General features: G+C 56.4%; 1 protein-coding gene and 1 pseudogene across 2 annotated transcripts in view; one reads left to right on the forward strand and one right to left on the reverse strand.

Annotated features, from left to right (window-relative positions):
• Positions 1–1,821: 1,821 nt before the first annotated feature.
• Positions 1,822–3,004, reverse strand: LOC307058760 (heterogeneous nuclear ribonucleoprotein A1-like; annotated as a pseudogene). The gene is made up of 2 exons: positions 2,660–3,004; positions 1,822–2,431 (listed from the first exon to the last, which is right to left on the reverse strand). The product of its transcript is annotated as a heterogeneous nuclear ribonucleoprotein A1-like (transcript).
• A 1,356-nt stretch (positions 3,005–4,360) lies between these two features.
• The window catches only part of SLC41A3 (solute carrier family 41 member 3), a gene marked incomplete at both ends in the record, with an annotated part of 56,741 nt that continues 38,304 nt past the window's right edge, over positions 4,361–22,797 (forward strand). Inside the window, 2 exons of the mRNA XM_079713607.1 lie at positions 4,361–4,615; positions 21,179–21,286. Coding sequence (XP_079569733.1) covers positions 4,361–4,615; positions 21,179–21,286 — 363 coding nt within the window. The remainder of the gene's footprint in view (positions 4,616–21,178; positions 21,287–22,797) is intronic.

Consider the following 22,797-nt stretch of genomic DNA (forward strand, 5'->3'; position numbering starts at 1 on the left):
GTCCCCTGCACCGGCAGGCTGACTCTCAACCACTGCGCCACCAGGGAAGCCCTTCCCACTCTATTTTTTCAGGGGGGTGGTGGTGATTCTGCTCTTCTTCATTATTTTTCTTAAGGTGAAAGATTATTTATTTGAGCTCTTCTTTTTTAACATTGGTACTTACAGATATAAATTTCTCTCTAAGCACTGTCTTCCCAGCATTTCATAAGTTTTGGTATGTTGTATTTTTATTTCTCTCAAATAATTTTCTGATTTCTTTTGTGTGTTCTTCTTTGACCCATCAGTTATTTGAGCGTGTTTTTTAATTTGCACATATTTGTAATTTCCCAAATTTTCTTCTGTTATTTGTTTCTAATTTCATTCCATTGTGGTTGGAGAACATACTTTGTATGATTTCACTCCTTTTAAATTTGAGACTTGTTTTCTCCCAGATGTATGGTCCATTCTGGAGAATGTTCCATGTGTACTTGATAATAATATGTATTTTGCTGTTGCTGGGTTGGAGTGCTTTGTTTTCTATGTCTTATGGTTCTTTCTGTTCCTTTATTCTCCATTACTGCCTTCTTTTGTACTAGATCTCATGTATTTTCTAGTGTGCCCTAACCTTTATCGCTGTATTTATATATATGAGATATTTATAAGATATGTATATATAATATATATAGTTTTTTTTTTTTTGCGGTACGCGGGCCTCTCACTGTTGTGACCTCTCCCGTTGCGGAGCACAGGCTCCGGACGCGCAGGCTCAGCGGCCATGGCTCACGGGACCAGCCGCTCCGTGGCATGTGGGATCTTCCCGGACCGGGGCACGAACCTGTGTCCCCTGCATCGGCAGGCGGACTCTCAACCACTGCGCCACCAGGGAAGCCCTATATAGTTATTTTTAACTCAAATTAATAGCACCTTAATTTACTAGTATATACACATTTTGTTCGTATATAGCTTTGTGCCCACCCTTTTGTGGCCTTACTGTTGTACAAGTTGCATCCTTCTACATTGTGTGCCCATCAACACTGATTTATAACTACTGCATTATGCAGTTGTCTTTAAATCAGATACAAGAAAAGAGTTACTAACAAAAAAATAACGCTTACACTATTTTGTAAAATATGCCTATTAGTTACCCTTGCTAATGCTCTTTATTTCTTCATGTGGACAAACAGCTGTCTGGGTCCTTTCATTTCAGCCTCAAAGTCTCCCTTTGGTATTTCCCCTAGGGCAGATGTGCTAGTGACAAATTCTCTCTTTTCGTTTATCAGAAAATCAATTTCACCTTCATTTTTGAAGGATAATTTTGCTGCCCATAGAACTCTTCAAGCACTTTCAACATGTTATGGCTTCTTGATTTCTTCTGGCTCCATGATGTCTGATGAGGAAGAGCTGTTAATCTTACTGAGGATGCCTGTACACGCTTTCCTTCTTTAGACATGGTTCCTTAAGTTCTTTGAACATATTTTATTTATTTATTTATTTATTTATTTATTATTATTTTTTTAAAAAGACACATTTATTCAGCGTCATGATCAGACTATTACATTTAGCAATCAACAGCATGGGTGAAAAAAAAATCTACATTAAAACCCTTTGTTGGAATGCTTTACACTTTCCACAGAACAGAAACTAAAATAACCTGTTATACAAATACAGTCCTCGAGTTTTTTTGCCCATACACATGAATATTGTCTAAAACATGTCTTCTTTGTAGTAGCTAGGCCCCGCCACCACTGTGCTTGGCTGAGTTCACAAATCTATTGTAACCGGTAGCTTCCCTGTCACTTCTCTGGCTCTCGTCTCCTGCTAAGCTTTGTTTCCTGGCAGTAATCAAAACCTTCTGCCACTGCCATAGCTACTGCTGCTGCTGGAACCACCAGAGCCACCTTGGTTTCGGGGTTTGGCAAAGTATTGGCCTCCACCACCATAGGGGCCAGAACTCCTGCCTCCAAAGTTTCCTCCTTTCGTGGATCCAAAATTTGAAGATTGATTGTTGTAACTGCCAAAATCATTGTAGCTTCCACCACCTCCAAAATTGCTTCCATCATTACCAAACCCACTATAGACATCCCCACGGCCACCATAGCCACCACCACCGTGGCTGCCACCTCGGCCACTGAAGTCTCCTCCACGACCAAAGTTGTCACTCCCACCAAAAAACACCTCCACGACCACCACCAAAGTTTCCAGAACCACTTCGACCTCTTTGGCTGGATGAGGCACTAGCCGTCTCTTGCTTAGATAGGGCTTTCCTTACTTCACAGTTGTGGCCATTCACAGTGTGGTATTTCTGAATGACAGTCTTGTCTACAGAGTCATGGTCATCAAAGGTTATGAGAGCAAAGCCTCCCTTTTTGCCACTGTCTCGATCAGTCATGATTTCAATCACTTCAGTTTTCCCATACTGTTCAAAATAATCTCTTAGATGATGTTCTTCAGTGTCTTCTTCTTTTTTTTTTTTTTTTTTTTTTTGTGGTACGCGGGCCTCTCACTGTTGTGGCCTCTCCCATTGCGGAGCACAGGCTCCGGATGCACAGGCTCAGCAGCCATGGCCCACGGGCCCAGCCGCTCCGCGGCATATGGGATCCTCCCAGACCGGGGCACGAACCCGTATCCCCTGCATCGGCAGGCGGACTCTCAACCACTGCGCCACCAGGGAGGCCCCAGTGTCTTCTTTAATGCCACCAACAAAAAGCTTTTTCACAGTTAAGTGGGCACCAGGTCTTTGAGAATCTTCTCTTGAGACGGCCCTCTTTGGTTCCACAACTCTTCCATCCACCTTGTGTGGCCTTGCATTCATGGCCACATCCACCTCCTCCACTGTGGCATATGTGACAAACCCAAAGCCTCTGGAGCACTTGGCGTTTGGATCCCTCATTACCACACAGTCTGTGAGCGCTCCCCGCTGCTCAGAATGGCTCCTCAGACTCTCATCGGTTGTTTCAAAGCTCAGACCTCTGATGAAGGGCTTCCGCAGCTGTTTGGGCTCTTTGGGTGACTCTGACTTAGACATGACGGCAGTGGGGGCGGGGGGGGAGACGTCAACAATGCTGACTTGGCGGCGTCCAGGAGCAGAAAGGCTGAACATATTTTAAATAGCTGATTTAAAGCTTTTGTCTAGTTAGTCTGGACATTTAAAATAAAATAATGTGGCACCTCTGGAAATCAGATTCTCCCCTCTTTTTCTCAGGGTTTCTTGTTATTGCTGCTTATTGTAGCTGTTGTTTGTTTCATGACTTGTCCGAACTAATTCTTTAGTCTGTTTTCTCTGTTGTATGTGGCACTGAAGCCTCTGCTTAGTAATTGGTGGAGATTTCCTTGAATGCCATGCCTGGAGCTGACGGGTCTCCCAGTCCTTGCCAAAGGGGCCCTGTGTGCATGTCAGGGCATCCCTTCAACCCTTACTTAGGCAGTTGGTAGCCCTACCTTAGCCTTCACTTCCTGCTTGTACTGAGCCTTCAGATCAGCCAGAGGTGAGAACTTGGGTCTCCTCGGGTATTTCCTGAGCATGTGCACAGCCCAACGCCAGTGGCCTTCTAGTGTCCTGGGATTGTATGGGACCTTTTCAAAACCCACGTAGGCATCTCATTCTGCAGCTTTTCCTTTTAGGCTTTTTGGCTAGTGTGTTGTTAACCCCAACTATTATCTACTGCCTCAGGCAGCCAAAAAGGGAAAAGGCTTTTTATATGAAGCAAACCACAAGTCAGGTGAAATACAGAGAGTCTGCAGCTGGCGTCTTCTAGTGAGCTACCTGATGTCCAATAGTGACAGTTATTTGGGAATGAGGCTTTGAAAAAGCTCTGGCCCATTCTGATCTTTCCAGGCAGTTGGTCTTTAAGGCTGCTGCAGAGCTGGAGAGCAGGGGATGGGACTAAGGCAAGTTAAAGCATTACAAACATCGTGGGCATCACTCTGTGGCTGTTTGTGCTGAGATTCAGCATTTTTTCTTGAAGAAATATGTTGCTGCAAGCCTTTGATTAATATCCATATTTCTGAAAAAGAAGATTCTGACAGTTTTTGTCAGTTTTCTTGTTGCTTTTATGGAGGAAAGAATTTTCAGAAGTCCTAATACCTCCAGTTTTGCTGACTCCAGTTCATATATATTTAATGTTCACTTCTGTATGTACTTTTTCCCCAAACATGTGCATATTAAATTAAAAACTGTTGTAAATCCGGGTTGCAGGAGGCCATGTGGAGCAGGCTCCAAGGGAAGGGCTGTGGATTAGCCAGAAGGATGCAGCCTCTGCTGTACAGAAGGGCGTGAAAACCTACAGGCTGTCAGCCCCATGGGGGTCAGGAACTCTGCCCTACAACCCCTGTTGCTTTATGTCTCCCAGATTAAGGCTGCCAGGGGCTCAGCTGTACTCAGATGGACGGGACAGAGACCCGACAGCGGAGGCCAGAGGAGCTGGGCCTGCTGCACGGCCTCAGCACAGAAAGACTCCCTGAAGCCTCGGAAGATGGACTGCTGAGTGTCCCTGAGAGCCAAAGGGTGGCCCGTAAACCCCTGGGGCCTGAGCTCAGCAGGGAGACCACCTTGTCCATTGGCCTCCAGGTGACAGTGCCCTTCCTGTTTGCAGGCCTGGGACTATCTGGGGCAGGCATCCTTTTGAACTATTTCCAGGTAAGAGGGGACTAAATGGGGGTGGTGGGGGTGGGGTACTGTCTAATGTCAGCCTAGGGAGTAGGCAGGTACACATTGTGTCCAGCTTGGGGACAAGGGGCAGGACCTTCTCAAATACCATTTTTCTATAATTTGGGCAAGATTCTTTTAGTTACTGATGTCAGAGACTAACTTTAACCCAGGTTAAGTTTTAAGAGACAATTATTAGCTCATATAATTGAAATATCTGAGGGGCTGGATTTCAGGCCTGGCATGATCTAGGTGCTTAAATGGTATCAGGTTACTGGCTCTTTATCTGTCAGCTCCATTTCATTTTCAGGCAAGATTCTGTACTTAGAGGGAAGGGAGGCCCTTGGCAGTCAATCCTTTGTAAATGTGCTCTTAAAAAAAAAAAAAAAAAAAAAAAAAGCTTCCTGCGTCCCTCACTGTGGGCGTTGGGACAGAGCGGCGCAGTCCGCTCAGGGTTCTAGGCCAGCGGCTTCATGGCGGACCCCACCACCGCCGACCCCACTCCTCATTGAAGAGGAGATGGAGGGCCAGAACAGCGCCATTGCTGCCAGTGTGTTTAGGGCCCCTTTTTTTAAAATTTTTTTGCGGTACGCGGGCCTCTCACTGTTGTGGCCTCTCCCGTTGCGGAGCACAGGCTCCGGACGTGCAGGCTCAGCGGCCATGGCTCACGGGCCCAGCCGCTCCGCAGCATGTGGGATCTTCCCGGACCGGGGCACGAACCCGTGTCCCCTGCATCGGCAGGCGGACTCCCAACCACTGCGCCACCAGGGAAGCCCACCATCCCTTTCTTGTTCTTTGAGTATCAAAAGCCCCATTCTTTCGTCAGCATGATCGGCAGAAGTCCTCCCTGGAAGGGCGTGGTACCTAAGAATACTTGAAGCCACTAGTGGCCAGGTCGTCACTGTTGGTTGGCAAGGAGCTGAGAACACAGACTGCCTGGAATGGTGAGCCGGGAGGAGCGGCAGCCTCTGCCCCTCTTGCTGCAGGCGCTCCGTGCCCAGGGAGCTTAGGCCTGCCCCTCACTGATTTGGAACCAGTCAGGGTTTGAGTCCCAGTCTGCCACTTAGCTGTAAGGCTGGTGCTTTAAAATTTTTAAGACCAACACTTAAAAATCGAGATGTCACATAAAAATTCAAGTTCCTGTTTTCCCTTGAAAATCTGGCAACTCTTCCAACATTGGACCCACATTCCCTCACAGCCACAGTTAGTGGTCACTGCCCTCTCGGCGTCCACGGTCCCCACCATCCCTCGGTCTGCACCTACTTCACTGCACTACCTGCCTGCCCCTCCCCTGCCACCTGGGGTCCTCAGTGACCCTTCCAGCCCATGCAGTCCAGTTCCTCGTAGCGTCACAGCACTGGTGACGGCCAGCTGCCTTTCCAGGTTCCTCCCAGACCTGCTCAGACCCCAGCATGGCTATGTGTCACGCCAGAGTCCCTGCCCTGGTGTGACTCAGCCCCAGGCCCCCGTTTGGTCTTTGTGATCCCCAGACCCCTCAGCCCTCTCCTTCCTCCAGTGACCTGGTGCCCTGCGGCCCCATATCCTTCTTTACCCGGTGGTGAGTCACACCGCTGTAGCTTCCAGAGCACCTTGGGGCCTGGCTTCCGCGTCCCCGAAGTTCACATGCCGCAGACCTCCCCCAAGAATTCCCTCTTCCACCTGAAGGCCCCCAGCCTCCTCGCCACCCGCCTGACCCTGTCTCCCTCACGTCTGTTCTCTGTGCCGCGATTTTCAAAAAGCCTATTTCATTGTGTGTTCAGTATAACACCACCGAGCATGTATCCCCTGCACACGCACATGTGCTCACTGACAGATACGGACGCGCGTGTGTAGGTCACGTACATGTGCATATTTATACACACATTGATTGATACATGCATGTTTGTATATTTACAGACAAGTATGTATAAGTCCCCTGCACACACACGCTGGTTTATAAGTTGCACTTTGAGCGGCAGGTAACAGAACACTGTGTGGCTTGGAGCCCAGACTTCAGAGCAGAACAAGCTGGGTTTGCGTCTGACCTTTGTCACTGGCACAGGCCACCCCGTATTCCTGGTTTTCTCCTCTTAAACCAGAGCTAAGGGAGAACTGCCCAGGTTGGGCTCCCGGGAGGGCTGTGACATGCGGTGCTGGGGCCTTGGACTTGGGCCTTGCCCACGAGGGTTTGTGGCCGACGTTCTTATTCTTGTCGATACTCCATCACAGGTAGTTCTTTGCTGATGTTTAAGAACTTATACAAAAGCTGCCACTCAGATAAGAATTAGAGATACCTGTTCTAGTGTTTCTTTCCCATGCCTGGGGGCAGGGCCCGGCCAAGCAGCCCCACAGTGCAGCTCTCCCCAAGTTTTAAATCTCTGTGCACTTGCCTACTGCCTCTGGGATAAAACCCAACCTCCTAAAATGCATCTGAACATCCTGAGCTCACCTGGCTGTATCAGGATGGTTGTAGCCACAGGTACCAGAAAACCCGACTTACAGTGGGGTAAGTAAGAAGAAAATATGTCATCTCCCAAAATGAGGTTTCCAGGATAGGGCGATTCCGGGGTTGGAAAGTGGTGTCACCACCAGCCAACGATGTGTCCGAGGACCCGGCATCTTCCCAAATCCTGCTAGTCAGCCTCCACAGGTCAGCTTTGTCCTAGAGGCACGTCGTGTCCAGAGGGAGAGAAGCAGACCGTGTTCTGGTTCCTCCTTAAGTGCGAGGAAACCTACCTGGGGACTAGCTCCCCAGCCTCTCCCCGGCCAGATGGGAGGCACGTCCCACGTCAAAGCCACATGGAGGCAGAGGGGATGGAACAGCGTGATCAGCTGGCTTAAGTCATGGTCCGAGGGGTGGGTCCTGCTGCTCCGCGGCCTCACCTGGGCCTCCCCTCCTGTGTCCCTCGGAGCCTTTCCTGGGCCGCTGCCCCCAACATCACTTCCCGGGGCGTTGCCTCTACCTCCGCGGTTGAATGAGACTCCGTGAGCCCAGAGGCTGCACTTCTTTTTTTTTTTTTAATACATTTGTTTTTCTGGAAAAGTAAAGCATTCACGTGCCCAAAAGGTCAGCATGTGCACGGGGACAGGACATGCTCCCTGCCTGTCCCCAGGCTCTCGCTTCTCCAGGGCAGCCAGGACCTGCACCTCCTCGTCTGCCTCTGTGCATTCCTCTCACCCTTTTACCCACGTGGTGGCACATACAAACTGTTGTGTGTTTTGCTTTTTTCACTTTACAGTGTATCTCAGGTTATTCTTTGTAAATATGTTAAGAGCTTCCTTTTTTTAAAAAGATTTATTTATTTTTTTTTAATTTTATTTATTTTTGGCTGCATCGGGTCTTAGTTGCAGCACACGGGCTTCTCTCTAGTTGTGGCGTGCGGGTTTTCTCTAGTTGTAGCACGCGGGCTCCAGAGGGCGTGGGCTCTCTAGTTGAGATGCACAGGCTCAGTAGTTGTGGCACGCAGGCTTAGTTGCTCCGCGGCATGTGGGTTCTTAGTTCCCTGACCAGGGATGGCACCTGCGTCCCCTGCAATGGAAGGTGGATTCTTTACCACTGGACCACCAGGGAAGTCCCAAGAGCTTCCTTTTTTTTAATGGTCGTTCAGTATCCCATCAGGCAGACACACCAGAGTTTATTCACCATGTTTCCTCTGATGTTTGTTTAAGTTTCCCAACTATGTTAGTTTGCTCGGGCTCCTGTAACAAAGTACCATAGATGGGGTGCTTTAAACAACAAACATTTATTCTCCTGTCCTGGAGGCTGGATGTCTGAGATCCAGGCGTCAGCAGGGCCTCTCTCCTTGGCGTGTAGACAGCCGTCTCCTTCCTGTGTCCTCACGTGGTCGTCCCTCTTGTCTGTCTCTGTCCGAGTCTCCTCTGACTATAAGGACCTATTGGATCGGGGCCACCCCCCCACTTCCAGCTTCCTATCTCCAAATACAGTCCCATTCTGAGATGCTGGGGATTGGGGAGGGGCACACAAGTCAGCCCTTAACAGCTTAGAGCAGCACTGCTGACAGTGCCACGTTCTTTACACGTCTGGGTGAAGGAGTGGATGGATTGCTGCAGGTAGAGCTGCTGGGTCAAAGGGCAAAGACGTCCGTAACCATGATGGACGTGGGGCTGCTCCCACCTCCCTTAAGATCACAGCCTCTGTGATCTTTCATGATCTGGCAATGGATCATACACTGTGTGCTGTGGTCTCTGCTCCAGGGAATGAGCTGTCCCGGGGCTCAGAGCTTAAGCAGCCCCTGTGCCCCACGGCTGCTGTGGGACAGCAGTCAGCAGAGCTGGGTTTCGGCTTCAGGTGTCGTGATGCTGCAGCCGAGGGGTCAGCGTGCTGAGGTCTTCATCCCTTCCCCTTGGGCATGTCCAGCATGGCAGCTTCATCCAGGGGTGGGGTCGGAGAAGGAGACCATCTGCTAGCAAGATGGGTCCCAGGAGCAGCATCTTTGCTGGCTACCGGACGCATCAAGTCCCTGAGGTCAGCTCACCCTGGGGGTCATGGTTCAGAGGCCAGGATCCCTGGAGGCCATCACTGGGACCACCAGCCGTGTTCACTGTAGTGGGATTTGCATTTCTCATCAGGAGTGAGCGAGGTTGAGTATCTTTGGGTATGTCCTTTGTCCGTATTTCTGAGGAGTGGTTTTTGTTTTTGTATTGATACTTCGGGGCTCTTTACATCTTAAGGAAATTGGCCATTCCATTGTGATATGGATTGTAAATATGTTTCCCATTTTTCCATTTACCTTTTGACATTGGTTCTGGTGGTTTGTTGCTGTGCGTGTACTTTTTTCTGCAGTTAGATTAACACACTCCCTTTCGAGGCTCCGAGCCTGCGTCCTCCTCAGCGACAGCGGCTGCCCCTCATGCAGCTGCCCCGCCCCCCAGGCCCCTGCAGGCCACACAGGCCACAGGTCAGAGGGCACCTCTCAGGCAGGAGGAAGCCCCACTCTGTCGTGCGTCTGCGCTCTGCATTGCCCGCAGTGAGAGTTCAGGCTGGCCGTCCGCGGACACTGAGCTGGTCTGCAGAGGGGTCAGAAGCCCCGGGCCCCGAGTGCGGGTGGGCATAAGGGGAGGGAGGGCGGGTCCTGCAGGGGTCATGCCTTAGCAAAGACTCAGGGTGGCCTGAGAGGCTGGGAGGGCAAGCGGGCGGCTAGAGGGCAGAGGCGAGGGGTGAGAGCTGAGGGAAGAAGCTGAGGCTGGACTGGGTGACACAGGGGTGAGGTCAGCCTGTCCATCACCTCCTGCCCCAGGGTGGGGGGCAGCTGAGCACACAGCACTGGCCGTGTTGAGCACTCACGTGCGCTCACAGCCAGGGAGGGCCTTCGGGGCAGCTCTGGGCGCAGGCTGAGCCGGCTGGGGTGGGCGCCCGAGCCTGCTGCCTGCTGCCCCCTGGATATGAAGGGCTGCTTACCCTCAGGCACGGAGTGGAGGCCGCTCGGGGCCCCTGCTCCCCATGCCACAGCCGTGCACGGCCTTGCACCCCATTGACCCTGGATGCCCTGATACCAGCGTAGACCCGGTGCTGACCAGGGCCTCCAGGGAGTGGGCTCTTGATGGGACGCAGAACTTACGGGGGCCCCGTGGTGACCAGTAAAGGCGATTGAGGGGCCGGTGGGGGTGTGCCTCCCCCAGGGCGAGTGCACGTTGGCCGGTACCTGCGGCAGTGCTGACGCCAGGGGCTCCTCTTGCCGCCTTGGAACTGAGCAGGAGCTGCGGGAGGGCCGCTCGGCTCAGCGCCGGCCTCGGGCGAGGGGGCTGGGGGGTGGCTGTCCCCCTGAGAAGTGGAAGGACGAGGGTCCCGGCAGGCCTGTGGCCTTAGTGCAGGCAGACACATCTGTCGCCCTGTGTGTTTGGAGTGTCCGGGAGGCGGGGTTCCCAGAGTTCCTTCCCTAAACGAGACGGCCCTTAGGCCGTGGCCCAGGTGTCTAACAGGCCCAGAGCCGGGCGGCCGGTGCTGAGGCGCTGCCTGGAGGTCAGGCACCTGTGCTGACCGCTGGGTGGCTTGGGTCCTGCACCAGGGACATCCGGTCAGGACGGAAGGGTGGTGACCTCCGCCGAGCGCCACCGTGACACCCACGAAGTGCACAGACCCCACTGGGCCCACCCAGTTGATCTCGGGGGCTCCCAGGAGCCCAGGTTTGGGGGTCACCTCCTCTGGTCTGTGGCATCTGACTCAGGACAGGGAGGCCGCCCCCTGTGGGTGGGCGGTGCCGGGGGCCCAGGGTTGGCTCCCCGCCCCGTATTGAGGCTGCCCTCCTTGGTCTCTGTGCCTCCCAAGGCCCACGGGCAGCCAGGCTGCGAGGGTCCCAGCAGGTCTGCGAGGGCCCCCTTCCCAGGAGAGCAGGGTGTGTACCTGCGTCGTGGCTCAGCTGGTGGACGGCGCAGGCCGGGGGAAGTTTCTGGCATCAGCTTACAGCCCTCGGTGGTCTAGGGGCCCCGGAGGCTCTTGAGGGTTCTCTTCAGTGGAGGCGACTCGGGCCCGATGGGGGTGCCTGCTGGCTCTGATGGAGCCTCTTGTTGGAGGGGCCCCTTCGAGGCAGGCTGCTGGGCAAGTATGGCCTAGATGGGCAGGAGTGGACTTTGCACGTGAAGACGGTCACCTCCAGAAGGCACAACGCCCGCACAGGTGCTGGGCTGTGTTCGCACGTCAGGATGAGCTGCTCCCGGTGGGCAGAGGCTCTTAGGGGTCTGAGCAGGGGGAGGCTCGCTCTGTGAGGGCGGTGGCAACCCATCCTCTTTGCGGGGGGCTCCTTTGTGAGTGTTCAGGTGTCTCAGGGAAGGTGTCCCATGAGTCTGTAGAGGTGCGGCCATCGTGTAGCGCCGGCCCTGCGGAAGGTGCAGCAAAGGCCCGATCGGCAGAGAGCCTGCGGCTGCAGGCCCACCTGGGAGAAGCGAAGGTCAACAGGCCGAGAGTGCTGAAGTGGGTGCTGAGCAGAGCGTGCTAGCCAGACCTGCAGGGCACAGCGTTTACCGGCTGCTGCCTGGTGCGGTCAGTGTCCCGACAAGACTAGATGTTGGGTGTGGGGCCCACAGGACGGCTGCGGCCACCACTGCGAGGCGGCTTGTCTCTGCCAGGTTTAAGGACAGAGCTGGGCTGTCAAGTGCAGAACAGCGGGTACTCGCTTCACTCAGGAGGCCTTGCGAGACCAGGTTCAACCCCGAGGGCCAGTTTCAACGTGGTGGCCTGCGCTGGGCCACATTAACTATTTTAACTGGGGAGGGGGGTACCACGGGGTCCCCTTTCGTCAGCCAATTTTTAAGTCAGGCTGGCAGCAGGGGTGCCTGATTCGGTCCGTTCACAGTCGTTCCGGCCTCGGGGAGGTGGTGACCCCGGGGCGGTGCGCGTACAAGCCAGCCAGCGGGACTCCGTCCCCGGCGGCCTTCACCGTGTCGGGAGCTGTTCAGTCAGCAGAAAGCAGCTGGTGAGGCTGCCGGGCGTGCGTGGTCAGGGGCGGGCCGTCCTGTTCGTGACGCCAGCTGCAGTGACGGCTTCCTCTTGAGGGACCTGCACCTGGACAGGTGAGCTCAGAGTTCATCAGCCCCACGCACCAGGCCCGGGGGAGGACGTGCCTCCCACGTGGGGCCCTCAGGGCTGTGCTCAGGAGCGCCAGCTGCCAGAGGCTGTGCTGGCGGGCATTGTAGGAACACGCACCAGTTCCCATAGGGCTGTGACTGACTCGTTTGCGTTCCGTGGGCTCCTCGGGGGTCGGGGCGGCGGCAGTGGGGCTGCCCCAGGCCCTGCTGGCTTTACCAGGTGTCCAGGCAGCACATCATAGGAATAATGTGGGCCCTACACGGCTCAACTCGTGGAAGGCTGATGGGTCTCTTTCTGTCTGCTTCTACAGTGCTGCTTGTTGGTTTGTCCACACAGCACACGCGTAGGCCACAGGCCAGCGCTGTGCCGGACGCCGCCGTGGACGGGGTGCCGGGCCTGCTCTTGGCCGTCACAGCCGAGCAGGGAGCGACAGGGGCCTGAGTCGGGGTTAGGCAGCAGCAAGGGCTACGGGGGAACGAAGGGGCAGAGCTGGGTGACGGCTGGAGCAGCCTTGAGGGGGTGCCGGGAAGGCGTCCCTGAGGAGGGGGCTCTGGGCTGAGGCCTGCGTGGCGAGGGGGCTGGCCGGCCGGGGCGGGGACACTCGGTCCCACATGGTCACCGGCAGGTGCGTTCTGCCGGCCGAGTTGGAAGCAAAAATGAAGATGACCTTTCCTGTTGCCGAGAACGTAACTGCCTTGACCTCTGGGACCTCAACAGGATGGGGGGATTCAGGCCTTTAAGAGTGACCGTTTCGCTCAGAACCAGCCCAGGCTCCAGGTGACCCGTGAGAGGGCGGGAGGCCGTTGGGAAGCTGTGCTCCTGGGAAGAAAGCTGTTCCCACCGAGGACCCCGAGATGGACGTGAGGCCCGGCCGTGCGCCCACCCTCCGCGGCCCCTCCTAACTGTCCCCCAAGTTGAGGGGTTGGGGGGGTTCTGATGCCGCAGCTCTGGGTGCGCAGGGGCTGGGCTCCCGTTTCCGGAGCGTCTGGTGGTCCTGAGCAGCATGAGCTGAGACCCTTCTGGTGGGGTGGCGGGAGGTGGTCAGAGGCCCGGGGAGGGCAGGGACTCTTCAAGGTCACCCAGAGCCACCTGGCACCGGACCCAGATTCCTCCCGAGGCCCAGCACAGCCCCAGAATCCAGCTCAGGCGCTTGGAGACTTTCCACTGTGCTCTGAGCTCCTGTGCAAGTCACGTTCCCGATCTCCTCGATTGTGCGCCAGTGAGCTGTGTTGACATATTTTGTTCTCAAGTTGCATGGGAAAGTAATCTTCCACACACGATGGCATCTTTTATTTGTTTTTGGTGACAGTTTATTTTTTGATGGTTATAAAAGCAAATTATCACAATAGATATACAGAGAGTTATGAACTAAAGGTCACTAAGGATCCCACCACCTGAAAGTACCCACTTGTAGCATTTTGGTATATAACCTACTAAATTGCTCACCGCTTGTGTGTGTGTGTGTGTACTTATTTCTCATTATTTTTTAAACAAAAATGAGAAACATTTTTGTAATGATTTATACCCTGCTTAATTAGGGATCTTTCCCATATGTAATCATGAAAGTGGTTGTCTATTTCCACATCTTCTGCCCTGATGAGAGTGGTTCAGGAACCCACTGTGTATGATTCTATGTTGTATTATGACGTTCGACTGCATTTAAAACTGTAAGGAGATCACAGGAGGTGCTGAAGCCAGGAGAAGGAAATCGCTGTTGGGGGGCCTGTCCAGCTGCGGGCGTGGGGACTGGGGCAGCCAGTGTCCAGAGTGGGCCTGCTGAGAGGGGTCTGTCTTAAATGAGCTAGCGGCCTTAGATGCATCAACTTCTGCCACACTTTCCTTAGAAATGTGCTGTTTCTCTCAGCCTCCTGCTGGTTCAGACTCCTGTGTGAACAAATGGACCCTCGTCTCAAAGACGGGCAGCAGCGGGGGCAGTGGGCCCTGGAGTTGCGGGTCGAGGTCCTGGCCCCGCCTGTGAGGCTGACTGGGGGGTGATCATGGGCAAACCTTCACGGGGCCGTCAGCTTCTTATTTGCAAAACCGGGACCTTTGCTTCCTGGTGCGTGGCTCGGGGGTGCCTTGAGAGTCTGGTGATGGACGGAGTGTGACGTGTGTGCACGTGAAAGGGCACGGGGGGTCAGCTGTGGCCTGAAAGCTCAGGGAGAGTCTGGGCTGCGCAGGGAGGTTAGGAGTTGCTGCATTATCTGAGAAGGTCCCCTTTGCTCCTGCTCTGCAGCAAACCGCGCCTGACTCTGTAACTGGCGGGAAGCCCGCTGTCAATTTGATCTCAGATCTTTCATTTGGACGCCACTCAGCGAGCAGCTGGTGGGACACACAGCCCAGGACCGTCCCCTCCTGTGACAGGACGACTGCTGCTGGCTGCCCACGGGGCCACAGCCAGAACACACCCGAGCTTCTCCTTGGCAGGGTGGCGGGGTCCCGAGTGCCAGCATCTCCGGAGGTGGGCGGTGGAAGCCGTCAGGACCCCAGGATCGGGGCCCAGAACTGGACGGGGGCAGCGTCTCCTGCGCTCACACACAAGGGACCGACAGACCCCAGCCCTCGCTGGGAAGTGGGGCTCCTTCTGTCTGGCTCCTGGGAGGGGCTTCATGAGAAAGTGAAGCGGGCGAGGAAGGATGCAGTGAAACATCGGGGGCGCGAGGGAAACGGCCGTCAGTGTCTGGCTGGACTTGGCGAGGAGGGAATCGGGCTTGGCCGGCTCAGTGGGATCTAGGGTGCTGAGGGCTGGACTCCAGGCTGAGGGCTGGGCTTGAGCGTGGGGTGGGCTGTCCAAAGGAGGGGAACCGGCCGAGGCGCACAAGAGGTGTGAGCGAGCGTCCAGCCCTCAGCTTTGGGCTCCTGCTGGCTCTGGCCTTGACCCTGCTCAGCCCACCCTCCGGCCTGGACACTCTGTCCCCGGCGCCTGTGGGGTGCACAGTGGACACACTCATTTATTCCACGAAGAGGCCCCCTTCTCCTCGGGGTCGGGGCAGCAGCTCGAGGCTGGTTTAACCTCTGTCGGCACGAGCCTGGGCCCCTAAGAAGCACCTTACAAGTCTCTGTCCTTTGACAGACAGCAGGGCTGCATTCCTTCTGTGAACACAGCCTCTTCCTGTGGCTGTGAGCCCCTCGACACCTACCTAGGTCGAGTGGCCGCAGGGCACGGCTTCTTCCTTGGGGGCCTGCAGGCCTCTCGACCTTGAGGGGTGACAGTCCTCAGGGGCTCAGACCTGGCCCGAGGAGCAGGTGCTTCAGGCTGAGATGTCCCCAGGCCCCGTGCGGCCTCACCAAGGCCAGGCCTCACGTGGCTCCAGCTCTCTGGTCCAGCCCGAGCCAGCGTGGGCCGGACAGCTGGGCGCTGTCAAGGTCGCCCCAGGGGACAGGGAGCCTCCTCGTGGGAGGCCAGCCGAGGGAGGTCCCACCAGACACGGCAGCCACTCTCAGAGGAGAACCTGATCTTCGGGGAGTGGACAGCAGGAGTGGCCAAGCCCTGAGCGAGGCTGAGTCACCCGGCCTTTGTTCCTCACTGTTGGCTCTGGCCCTCTGCTGAGGGGCAGTGGGGATTGTCCACAGCACAGGGCGCCTGGCAGCTCTGCCCGGGTGGACCCCTTAAGAAACGCATCCTGGTGTGGGCGGAGGCCAGTGTTGGGGGCGCCCAGGCTTGGACATCCAGGGAATACCTCACCGGTCTGGCCATGGTGGTCACCCAGCTGGACCTGGAGCTCTGCTTTCAGGGCACGAAGCTGCGAGGCTTCCGCTGTGAGTTCACCCGCTGCCCCCGCGGGGTCCTCCCCGAGACCACCTTCACCATCGTTGGCCAGGTGTTTGTGCCCGTTCTGCTGTCTGGCCTCGGCCTGGTGACGGCCGGCTTGCTGATGAACACCATCCAAGTGCGTATGGCGAGGCGAGGGGCAGCTTGGGCCCTGGGGTGGGGGAGCAGGCATCACGCACAGGGCAGGCCCCTGGGTCGGGCAGGGGACTGGGCTCGGGGGGCTGGCAGGAGAGTCCTCCTGGGACTTCAGTGTCTGAGAGTCACAGGGGCTTCTGACGACCCTCCACCGTCAACCTGCATGAGACTTCTCAGCCTGGGAGCTCAAACCGTTCTCCTTCCAGCAAACGCAGACACATCAGGCAGGGCCTGGAGGGCCTTGAGTCCTGCTCCGCCGGTCTCTCCCCACCCAAGGGGCTCAGGCATCCTGCCTCAGTCTCTCCACCTACAAATCGGGCAGCGTTGTGAGGTTGGTGTGCTGGCCCGAGCAAGGGTGCCGGGCACCGCTTCTCCAGCCCCAGAATCTCCGGAGGGGGGTGTCTCAGCGGGAGGACAGGGTCCTGAGCACGGCGGGGGTCCAGGCGCACAAGGGGATGCAGATGCAGGGGGTCTCCATCAGGAGAGGTGTTTGCTGGGAGGCCCAGGGGGTCTGTTTATGCCCTGGGTCGGCTCTGGGAGCCGTGTTTGGGTCACTTACGGAGTGAGTGTGTTCTCGAGCCGCTGGGTCCTGAACGTGAGCATGCGGGGGGAGGGGCCGTCACCTCTCACATCCCGCCGTGCCCCTGCCTCTGAGCTGGAGGGGGCGGCCGACACCCACCCCGTACCCGGCTCTGAACGTGGTTCTCGGGGCGGTGTCTGGCCGCCCTGCCCAGTGGACAGGGCACTTCCTCGCGTGCTGCCAGCTGGACACCCGGATTCCTGTCTGCTGCTTCCCCTGGAGTTGCCCCGGGGTCTGTCACCCTCCCTGGGCCTTGCGGACACTGGGAGAGTCCACCCTGAATCTCCCTCCTTGACCTTCCCCAGCCCCTTGCGTGGAGCATGGCCTCGTGTCCCCGAGCTGCCCACCCGTGACCCTTTCTGTGGGGCCTCGGGGCCGAGAACAGGTGCCGAGAGCTCGACAGAGTCCAGGAGGTTTGGTGGGGCCCTGGGGGAGAGGGGTCATGCCTGACCGTCGGCGGAGGTGCCCCGGGGCCGGGTGGAGGGTGTCCAGCTGGAGAGTGCAGCGCCTTTCCTGACCGCGTGCGGGTTCCATCTGGGAGGTGGGCCCAGAGCCGATGTGGGGAAGGCTGTCTGCAGGTTTGGCCTTGAGCCATCAGCTTCGGGAGGGCCAGCGACTGGGAGGATGGAACAGCTCTGTACGTCACAGCCCTTTCCTCGTCCCCACTTTGCAGATAGGGTGTGTGAGGGTCAAGGGCCCTCTGTTTACTGGGTTCTGGTGCTCACCCCTCCCGGCAGTGCAGGAAGCAGCCTTGGGGCTCCCAGAGGGAAGCCCACATTACGGGGGGCTCCTGGCTCCAGCGGTGCCCAGGCTGGTGCCCGACCAGAGCCCTTCACACCGGGCCTCGGGGCTTCTGAGCCCACAGTGAGGTAGACCACCTGGCCCGACAGCTGCGCCTCGTGGGCGGTCCCCCGGTGCAGCTCTGTGCCTGGCTGGGTGCAGGTTTCACCTACGCTCTTTGGGGCCGGGAGTCTCTGATTCTGGGCCTGGGGATTGAGGCCCAGTAAGTGGCCAGAGTATCAGTTTCGTGTCTTCAAAAAATTATTTTTCAGTTACACAAGTAAGGTGTAAGTATTTCTTTTTATGGAACAAGCATCGCAGCGAGGTTCAGCCCTCTTTGACCACAGCCTCAGTCGCAGTAGGTCCCTTACTGTCGAGTCGTGTGTGTCATTCCAGACCTTTTTGGGGTTTACATGCACACGTGGGCACCAGTGAAAGCACGTGTGATTACTCTTCCCAGATCAGGGCCGAAGCAGACAGGCTGGCTGCTCGGAGCAGCAGCCGAGAGCCAAGCGCCGGGCAGGTGGACGGAGCCACTTGTCATCCAGTTCCTCCTTCGTTTGTTGAGCGAATCTGGTTGACTCCTGAGCGGAAGCGGACCTTCCTGGCAGGCGTGTCTGGTGGCCGTTGGGCCCCCCTGCAGACAACGGGGAGGGGGCGGAGGCAGCAAGGGAGGAGGGGCGGGTCGGAGAGCCTGCAGACGCTTTGCTGGGCCTCAGAGGTGGCGTTTCCAGGCTGCGTGAGCAGCAGTGACGCCCCGGCGAGGGGGCCCGTGCGCGCAGACCACAGAGGGGGCGGGCGGGGCGGCCGCCGAGGGTGAAACGTCGGTCACTTTGTCCTCGTTCTTTGTTCTCAAACAAACATCGCGTCTTGCTTCACTGGGGTCCAGCACAGGCGTGGGGAAAATCGCACGGCCGGTGAGCACGCAGTTTGGTGAGCCGTCTCGGGATAAAGGGGCGCCTTATCCCGCCAGATGGAGGGCTCGCAGCCCCTCAGCTCCCCCGCCCCGCCCACTCCTCATGCCCCGATCTGCACTGCCTTTGTGTTTGCGGAACATGAGGACCTGCGTGCCCAGAACTGGAATTAGTGAAGGGTCGTAAGGGGCTGAGTGACATGTCCTCCCTGGCACCTGGGGTCTGAGATGACCCAGAGGTGCTGCTCAAGGCTGCAGGGGAGAGCTGGGGGCTGTAGGCGTGATTGAGAGACACCCCCCCCCCCAAGTGCAAGAGCCAGCGCACGGGGCCCGTGCAGCAGGGTCAGCGTGGAGCCTTGGGCGGGGGACCTGTGGGACGTGTAGGGCTGTCTGCGGCCAGGGGCAGGCGTGGGCCGGGTTGTGGAGCCAGCCGCCGTTAAGGTGCTCTGGGAGTGGATGACCAAAATCCCGACCCATTCAGGGTCTCCCTGAAGAGGTCTGCAGGTCAGGCAGCTCCAGCCCTGTTCATCCCTTGGCCTCGGTGTCCCCAGGGCCCTGGCCTTTGTTCTCCTGGCGCCGTCCACCTTTGCTGGCTTTGTCCCTGAGTAACCCCTCGTGATCGTCAGACCTCATGTGTCTAAAGCCCCTTCCCAACCCTCCTCGGCCATGCCTGTGGCCCAGCCCAGGTGACCCCTTGCAGGAGGACGGGACCACCGCCCGCAGGCTCACCTCTTGCTGCCCCTGTGTGGGGTGGGGAGGGGCCTGGGCCTTGGAAGGGAGAGGACTTGGAGAGAAGGGAGAACCGAAGCAGGAGGGGGAGTCAGGGTTAGAGGGCAGGGGGTCACGGCCTTGCTGTACTGCTGGCAGAAGCAGATCCGAGTGGACGGGGTGAGTCCAGGGAAGGGTGGGCGGGAGCGTGTGCCGGGGCCTCAGGTTCCTCGCGGGCAGCCTGACTCCCCGGCCTGGCTCCGTGCATCCTGGAACAGGGACTTTCTCGGCCGCGGACACGGGATCTTGGCAACGGCTGACCCTGGGTTTTCCTTTGAAAGCGTAACATTCGTGGGTGAGCCGGTCCCACAGATTCAGGGTTCCTGTGGGCGCTGAGATGTCTGTGCCCACGTTGAAGAAGCAGAGATGGTTATTAGATTTTTGCAGCCTTCCTGTCTGGAGAAAGAAAATAAGTCCCTTACATTTTTGTCTTTTGTTGTTTTTTTTTTTTGGCTGTGTTGGGTCTTTGTTGCTGTGCGCGGGCTTTCTCTAGTTGCAGCGAGCAGGGGCTACTCTAAGTTGTGGTGCGTAGGCTTCTCATTGCGGTGGGTTGTCTTGTTGCAGAGCATGGGCTCTGGGCGTGCAGGCTCAGTAGTTGTGGCTCGTGGGTTCTAGAGCACAGGCTCAGTAGTTGTGGCGCACGGGCTTAGTTGTTCTGCGGCATGTGGGATCTTCCCAGACTAGGGCTCGAACCCATGTGCCCTGCATTAGCAGGTGGATTCTTAACTACTGCACCACCAGGGATGCCTCCAGTCCCTTACATTTGAAAAATGTAAAAGGTCAGGAGGGAGATGAGGAGCCCTCAGCGGAGGCTAAGATGGGACAATCAGAGGTCAGCACAGGACAGGACGACACCCCGTCAGCCACGTGGAGATGGGTGTGCCCGTCACATAGCGGGGGAGGGGTTCCCACGGGGAGTCACCCTGCACACAGTGGTCTTAGGTGCGGAGGCCAAGTTCAGTGGTGCCGGGGAAGAAGGGGGCTGAGAGAAGGGGGTTTACTTGGGGGGTGGGTACTCGGTCTTGTGTGTTGGTGGGAGGAGGGTGAGAGCGCCAGCCCCTGGGAGGGGGCTTCCCAGGCGGAAGGGGCCTTGGCTGGACAGGACGCAGCACCCCGCTGGCTGGTGACACGTTCTTTCCGCACTTTTCGGAGAGGAAGGCTTGTAACTCCACCAAAGCTGGGACTGGATTCTCAACTTCCCAGCTTTGTAGAAAAGGTAAAGGAGAGGGAACCGTAACTGTGAGTCTGCGAAACTTCCCAGATCTCAGGACACGAAGAGGTCTTCACAAGGCCTGGCCCGCCCTTGTGGGGCGGCTCTTTTGATGACCCTCTGGGCCCCCGGGGTAGGGGGACTCTTGTCTTGGGGACGGGGAACCAGACCCCACGCCATCTGCCTCCCAGCTCACAGAGCACCAGGGTTTCTAGGACCAGCTTCTGTGGAGGGTCACAGATAGCTCAGGCCCAGGGAGGCGAAAGCAGCTAGTCGGATCAGGTGGAGTGTGAAAAATTGGTTGGGGTAGGGGCAGTCTAACTGCACGTTAAACAGGTAGGACCATTTTCCCTTCACAAAGAAACGTCTTTGCGTTCTCTTGAAGCGTGCTTGTGCTTCCCGTTCCTTCTTTTTACATTTTTATTTATTTACAAGTGATAGAGACACATTCCATCAGTTTTCACAAATCCAGGGCCCCCACATGACCTTGGGCCCCACCCATCGGCCTTGGGGCCAGGGAGTCCTTGCCCAGCCCAGATCGTCCTGCCAGCTCGCCCGTGAGAAATTCCACAAGAAATCCCCAACTTTGAAGTTGGGGGCTCATTCCTGTTTCTACAGACGTGCACGCAGGACAAAGCAGTTCCCCATCCACGGGCACGGGCCCAGACCTGGTCTCCCGGCAGCCAGGGAAGGAAGGGGCTCCCTGGGTCGCTGTTCACGGTTGATCATTACTCTGTTTAGTTTAAAGCCATTTAAGAAATGGGGTAGTTTTTTTCATTTTACAGGGAACGAGGACTTGTCAAAGTATCTCTCGAGCAGTTCCCGAGAGGCGCGGTCCGTGTGCTTGGACTGACCCCCAGTTCTTTCCTCGCAGCACTGGCCCGTGTTCACAGAGGTGAAGGACCTGCTGACCTTGGTGCCGCCCCTGGTGGGCCTGAAGGGCAACCTGGAGATGACACTGGCCTCGCGCCTCTCCACCGCGGTGAGCGGACGTCTGCACATCTGACCTCCAGGTCTCCCCGTGGAGCTCGTGGGCGGGTGGGTTGGACTCTGAAAATCTGACGTCATTGGGAGTTGTCCTATCGTGTGGCTCTACCTGGTCACTCCTCCCGGCCGTCACCTTGCTCTTTGGCCGGAGGCTGGGCTGCGGACAAGGCCCAGATGTCAGGGGTGCTGTGTCCTTGTGTCCCCTGTTCATGCTGGAGCCTGAGGCTGGTTCCACACATGACCCAGAAGCAGTGGCGAATGTCCTAGAATCCTCGTCACCAGGGTGTCCTCCTCTGGGCACTCTGTCACAGTTCCCAGCTTTGCTACTCTCATCACCCTCCCAGGGCATGGAAATCCCTTTCCTTCTGTTATGGGGATGGTCTCCTTTCTCTGTGAAAATGTCCTGATGTGCTGTGTTCTAGACACCGAGAGGTGGGCGATGCAGCTGGGGTGCTGGGGGGGTCCCTGGAGCCCGAGGCTGGAGAGAGAGGTGAGGGGTGGCCAGCTGAACAGCAGCCCCCAAAGATGTCCACGTCCTAACCCGTGGAGACTGAATGCTCCCTTACGTGGAGGTGTTTGCACATGATTAAGTTAAGGCCCTTGTGGTAGGAGATAATCCTGGCTCATCCAGGGGGCCCGGTGTTGTCACAGGGGTCCTTACCAAGGGGAGGTGGGGCTGGGGGAAATGTCAGACAGAAGAAGGAGGCAGGTTGGGGGAGCAGATGCTCGCCACCAGCCTGCAAAGATGAAGGAAGGACCGCGAGCCAGGTATAGCTCTACCTGCTGGAAACAGAAAGAAACAGCTGCCCCCCTGCACAGACCCTCTGTAGACCCCTGGCCTCCAGAACTGAAAGAGAAGACGTTTGCATCATTTTCAACCACTGAGTTGGTGGTAATTTGTCACAGCAGAGGCCGGACCGTGCAGTCTTGTGGGCCATTGAAATGACTTAAGTGACAGGTGACATGGTGCCCATGTGTGTGCACATACACGTGTGCACACACGTAAGTGTGATTAAATGGGTCAGTGAGAGGGAAGAAATGTTGATGGTAATCCCTGCCATGGTGGCATTTCAGGTTACATTTTTTTAATATAAATTTATTTTATTTATTTATTTATTTATTTATTTAGGCTGCGTTGGGTCTTCGTTGAGATGCGCGGGCTTCTCATTGCGGTGGCTTCTCTTGTTGCGGAGTCCGGGCTCTAGGCACGCGGGCTTCAGTAGTTGTGGCATGCGGGCCCAGTAGTTGTGGCTCGTGGGCTCTAGAGCGCAGGCTCAGTAGTTGTGGCACACAGGCTTAGCTGCTCCACAGCATGTGGGATCTTCCCAAACCAGTGCTTGAACCAGTGTCCCTTGCATTGGCAGGCGGCTTCTTAACCACTGTGCCTTGGGTTACATTTTTATTTCATGGTGCTTAACTGCATATTAAACACTTCTGTGCTGTGATTGTGTCTTACTGTTATAATTTTTTTTAAATGCCTAAAATGTGGAGGGGAGAAGAGAATGA

This window comes from Hyperoodon ampullatus (genome assembly GCF_949752795.1).
Source record: "Hyperoodon ampullatus genome assembly, chromosome: 10".
Classification (NCBI taxonomy): Eukaryota; Metazoa; Chordata; class Mammalia; order Artiodactyla; family Ziphiidae; genus Hyperoodon; species Hyperoodon ampullatus.